At 40.8% G+C, this 5,482-nt stretch overlaps 1 protein-coding gene across 1 annotated transcript in view; it reads right to left on the bottom strand.

Moving 5' to 3' along the window:
* Positions 1-467: 467 nt before the first annotated feature.
* nuak1a (NUAK family, SNF1-like kinase, 1a) overlaps positions 468-5,482 on the bottom strand; it is a 14,858-nt gene continuing 9,843 nt past the window's right edge. The window contains exons 5-7 of the mRNA XM_060889940.1: positions 5,400-5,482; positions 3,088-3,220; positions 468-2,977 (exon numbers count right to left, since the gene is read on the bottom strand). The exon at positions 5,400-5,482 is cut by the window's right edge and continues 37 nt beyond it. Coding sequence (XP_060745923.1) covers positions 1,971-2,977; positions 3,088-3,220; positions 5,400-5,482 — 1,223 coding nt within the window. The 3' untranslated portion in view covers positions 468-1,970. The remainder of the gene's footprint in view (positions 2,978-3,087; positions 3,221-5,399) is intronic.

Below are 5,482 nucleotides of genomic sequence, written 5' to 3' on the forward strand. Positions count from 1 at the left end.
TTTATTTCCACTATAACACTCGTGTTCCTGATATTATTGCATTTAATGAGGCCTCGTTGTATTTATTCTTACAATAGATTCCAGATGTGGTCAAGCTACAATTTTTTGACTAAAACTAGACTAAAATTAAAAGACTTTTAGTCGACTAAAACTTGACTAAGATACCTTGAGTTTTCTTTTGACTAAAACTAGACTAAAATGACGAGACTTTTAGTCGACTAAAACTAAGACTAACAGAAAAGATATGTGAATGACTAAATATGACTAAAACTAACAAGGACATTTGGCACAAGACTAAGACTAAGACTATATTAAAAATAGGTGACGAAATTAACACTACCACAGAACCAATCACAGCAGTAACCGAGGTGTATACTGCATACTCACAAAATAATTCTACACCACAAACCTTTATTAGAAGTAGCCAAAGTCTTGTGGACCAAGCAAGTGTTGTGGACCAAGCAATATAACCCTTAATACACCATTTATTTCCAGACAGTGTATATCACAGTTACCTAAACAAATGACTTATTTTTTAACACTGTAAATTGAACCATATTGAAAATGTGGATAATTATTAGAACGACAATCTTCTGGTCGATGAAGGCACACAACAAGACATTTCTAAGGTCGACGTTAACAAATACATTTGGCCAAAACAATGGTCAGTGGGAATAATGTACAGTAATATAATACATGAAAGATTAAATAACAGTACATTTAAATACATATAAATACACAATATCCAGTTAATTACCGCAATACGAAAATGACCCTAAGTGATAAATAGTAACCTTTTACTAACCTTTATTATATATTTTTTCCAGTTTGGCAGTTATAGAGGCATAGCATCACTGTTATTTTTCCCCCGGCTTAATTGTTTATACTATATAACTAGATCACACAGTCCTTTCTGCAGCCTGTTACATATAAAGAACATTTGTCTTAAAGTGTGGCTAGTCGTTAAAATTCCACCGCCTCGAAATGAAGCCAACACACACTCACCCATATGCACAATCAAACCTCAAATCAAAAAATGTATCAATGTAAGAAAAAGAAAACAAACAAAAAAAAATAATACTAACATAGTATAACATTTAGCACTGTAGATCCAGTTAAAGGTAGTATTCCGTTGTCTGATAAAACAGAAAAATGCTGCACTTTCACAATACTCGAAAAAGCATCTATTGTTTAGCTGGGTCTAACTGTACAGTCTTGATCCTGATCTTTTTATATTATTAGCATTTTTTTTTTCACAAGGCATTCATTGTATATTTTGTCAATGTTTGTTTTCATGGCCTGTCACGTTTGGAATGAAGGGCATTCTGACACGATGATATTAAGCAGGAATAGTCTAGCCTATTCCTCTCTTTTCAATAGTGGCTGTTGTTGAAGTGCAGGGTGTTCCTGTGCTGGATTTACTCTGCAGGTTACACCCAGTACCACCACTGTGTCACGCCACATGTTTAATTGGCTCAGACTGCAAACAGCAGTGTGTATCAGAGCGTCACTGTGATATTCTCATCGAGTACTGATATGACCTCAGACCCCAATATGTGCCTTCTGTGATGTCCACCTGACAGAGCATTGACTGACTCGCAGTTCAGGGTATAAACAATAATGACTTTTTTTGTGGCCATGCAGAGTCATATGCCCAAAATATTTATAAATAAATAAGTTTAGTATTCTTAACATTGTATTGTTTATACTGTGCTGTACGTCAGTAGTAAGCAGTCCCTAACCCAGGTTTGTAATGCGGAGGAAAACGTGTCAATAAGGTGCTTGCCTCAGTCTTCCTGGGTCACTGATTTGAAAAGTGAGAACCAACAACATGATGGCATGTTACGGCTTTCCTTTCTTGTAGCATGTAAACATAACGCAGTTCAAGGTCAATGAGCGAATGCATGATCGATTATTCCTGACTGATCCAGTTGCCAAAGCCTTTTCATGCTCTCCTTCTCATTCTCTTTCTAACTGAGCTGGTTGCTGATGTTCAGGGCCTGCTGATACACCTGAGTCACATCATCCATATCCCCCAGTAGGGAAAAGCTGCCATTGTCCCCAGGAGATCCTGGGGGGCTGCGGGTGTTCTTGGAGCCGTGGAGGGGCGCAGCTGTTTGCAGTCCCCTAAATCCTGCCATCTGCAGTAGATCCTCAGCTGAGAGGCTGCCCCTGATGTTAGGTTTTGGAGAAGCAGGTGGCCAATCTACTGCCATATTTGGGATGCCCATCTCCTCCCTGGTGGTGGCTGAGGGATGAATCTGACTCTGTGGTAGGTTTGAGCCCAGAGAACCTGCTGCATGAGACGAGTATTTCCCGTTCCTCTTCAATATGCCTTTCCGTCCGGGCACCCTTTTAGGTGGTGAGCCATTGGGAGGTGGAGCCACGGTGTTTCCTAGCAGCTCGGAGGACTCGCTGCGCTCTGGAGAGGAATAATAGCCAGACTCACGCTGATGGTTGTTTTTCAGGATGCCTTTCATGGGAAGTGAAGGCATCATTTTGGCTGGTGAGCCATGTGCTGCTTCTTCTCTCTCAGGACTCGAGGTGGGCTCAATATCCCTGTAGCAGATGGAACGCCGCAATTCCGCCTCACACAAGCTTTGGGATCTCTGATCTCCGGTGCTTGCCCGCGTTTTTAGGATACTTTTGGGCCTCTTTACGGCTGGCTTCTCCTCTAGAACGGCCCTAATGCCACCCTCGTTTTCCTTTGAGGACCTCCTGAGTCGACGGGTTGAAATGGTCCCACTGGCGTTGATGCCTGTATCCGGACAAACCAGTTTACTTTGCTGGGTCTCAGTGCGATTCTGCCAGTCGATAAATCGAGCGAGCATGGGTGAGCTGTTTTCTCGCTGGGTCTGGCAGTCACACACACTGGTCTTCCAACCCCAGTTCACCCACCAGTGGTTGGCGATGTCCTCTACAGTGGCCCGGCGATCTGGGTTTACCATCAGCATCCACCGAATCAGGCCACGAGCGTCTGGTAGATGCAGGCACCAAGTCAAGCTCATTGATAAGGACATTGAAATGTACCACAAGTAAATGTTTGTAATACAGAGACCTCTCTCTCTCACACACACACACACACACCTGATGACTGAGGTGGTTCCCGGTACTCCCCTTTGCTGATTTGGCGTATGAGTCTTTTATGATCGCCTCCATCAAAAGGCATTGTGCCATACACCAGAGTGTATAACAACACACCAAGAGCCCAGCTGTCGACCTGAAACAGAGCAAAATTGATAAAAACACAGATTTCTATGTTTACTTTAAACTAACAATGGACTATGTACTTGTCCAACACAGAGCTGCAATTCAAAGTCATATAATAATGTGTCAATATGACAAGTGACAATTTGAACTAAGATTTTTTGAATTAGCTATGAGTAAGTAGAGAAGTGAACAATCCAACTATTTGTGTGTGTGTGTGTGTGTGTGTGTGTGTGTGTGTGTGTATAGCTAGTACAGTTAGCTTGCTTTGCTAATCTGCTAATGCTAAACTAGCTTGAAGATTAGCAGTCAACATGTAAATCATACTTAAACAGAAGTCATGTATGTAAGTTGTTTAGCGTGGTTTAGGCTATATTTTGAGGCAACTACCATTTCTCATCAGATTGAATAAAACTGCACATGCACAAGTCACAACAACAGAACAGACACAGAACAGAATTCTGGGACCTGGAACTATGCCAATACATGCTGTATATTATCTATATACTTGTCCCTGATATCCAAACTAATTAAGATTAAAGCATCGTTGTGCTTTTACACCAGACAGAAACAATAGAAACATAAATCATGCTTAAATTCCCTCTCAAGGCTTAAACCTTGATAAAACCAGTGCCACTTATTGTCTGTTCTTCACTTCCCCTGATTAAACAAAAGAACATTTTGGCAATCAGTCAGTGTTAACGGGTAGAATAGCTGATTAGAGCACAGGAAAGGCCACTCCCATGATTGCTGACGTGTCTGACCTACAGGAGATGAGTGGACTTCTGTGATTGCTGGCACAGAAGCGAAGTGTAGAGCCTTTCCCATAGAGCAGGAAGACTGTTATGAAAGAATCACTACGGGGCCAGCGGAGGAATGTGGTGTGTGTGTGTGTGTGTGTATGTATGAGAAAGAAAGAGAGAGGAAAAAAGTGTGGTGGTTTGTGGGTAATACATGTTTTCTCTATCTATATCTATTGTACGTATCTATCTAAGTGCATTCCTGTCCTTTTTAGAGAACAGTTTCTTTTTAGCCACTTGCTGACAGAACATAGTGATTGTGTTTGGGTGCCACATTACTGCTGAATTCTGTAAATAGTTAGGAGATTAGTCTTCATTCTACCTGGCAAACACTCTGATTGTCTAAAGTTTGATAAACCAAATAGCTGACTGGGTCCTTAGATTAACCTTCCTCCTCACCACGCACCAAATTTAGACCTGAGTGTGTGTGTGTGTGTGTGTGTGTGTGTGTGTGTGTGCACTGTCCCAGGAATGCCATTAAGGAACAAAACCCGGTGTTGTTGTTGATATTCGGGTTTGTTCCAGTCTCTTATCATTAGTGTTAATGAACAGTAAAGTATGTCTGATTAGGTGTTGATGAGCCTGCAAGCTCTTATCTGGTCTTTTTGGTTGTTTTCATGTCCTTACTGGAATTGATTTGGTTTAAATCTCAAAGTCTAGTATTCAATATGACAAGTGACAATTTGAACTAAGATTTTCTTAAATCTGTGTGAATTAGCTATGATGTAGTAAAGTGACAGATCCAAACTATTATTGTGTGTTTGCATAGCTAGTACAGTTAGCTTGCTTTGCTAATCTGCTAATGCTAAACTAGCTTGAAGATTAGCAGTCAACATGTAAATCATACTTAAACAGAAGTCATGTATGTAAGTTGTTTAGTGTGGTGTAGGCTATATTTTGAGGCAACTACCATTTCTCATCAGATTGAATAAAATACTAAACAGTGCACATGCACAAGTCTTCAGTTTAGTTCAAATGTCTATGGTGACTACAGCATTTATGTTATTGTACTGGTACCACAGTGGCTAAGCAAATGTACCCTGATGTCCAATAACTGAGTCACTCGACATCTTTAAGTGCGCTTGTTTGTCTTGCTACAACACTTGCTGCATGTTTTTTTCTGCTTAATTGCCCGAGTGCTTATTTATTGCCTTGCTTTGTATCTCCTGTGTACTGTGCTGCTGCATTGTGTTGTATCGTGGCCCTGAAGGAATCAGTCTATCCAAGCTATACAAGTTATACATAACTAGGAATGACGATCAAAACGTTCAGAAATATCCACTTGCTCATATTTAGAGTGTTTTAGCTTGATAGTATTCTTAATTCATGTGTTCTGGCACCACAGTAGGCTGCTCTGGACCAAACAATGTAAATATGAATAGTTTTGCTCACCTCGGGGCCTCGATATGGCCTTCCATTTACAATTTCTGGTGAAGCATAGAGAGGACTGCCACAGAAGGTCTGCAAGAGCTTGT

The sequence above is a fragment of the Tachysurus vachellii genome, chromosome 16 (genome assembly GCF_030014155.1).
Source record: "Tachysurus vachellii isolate PV-2020 chromosome 16, HZAU_Pvac_v1, whole genome shotgun sequence".
Taxonomy (NCBI): domain Eukaryota; kingdom Metazoa; phylum Chordata; class Actinopteri; order Siluriformes; family Bagridae; genus Tachysurus; species Tachysurus vachellii.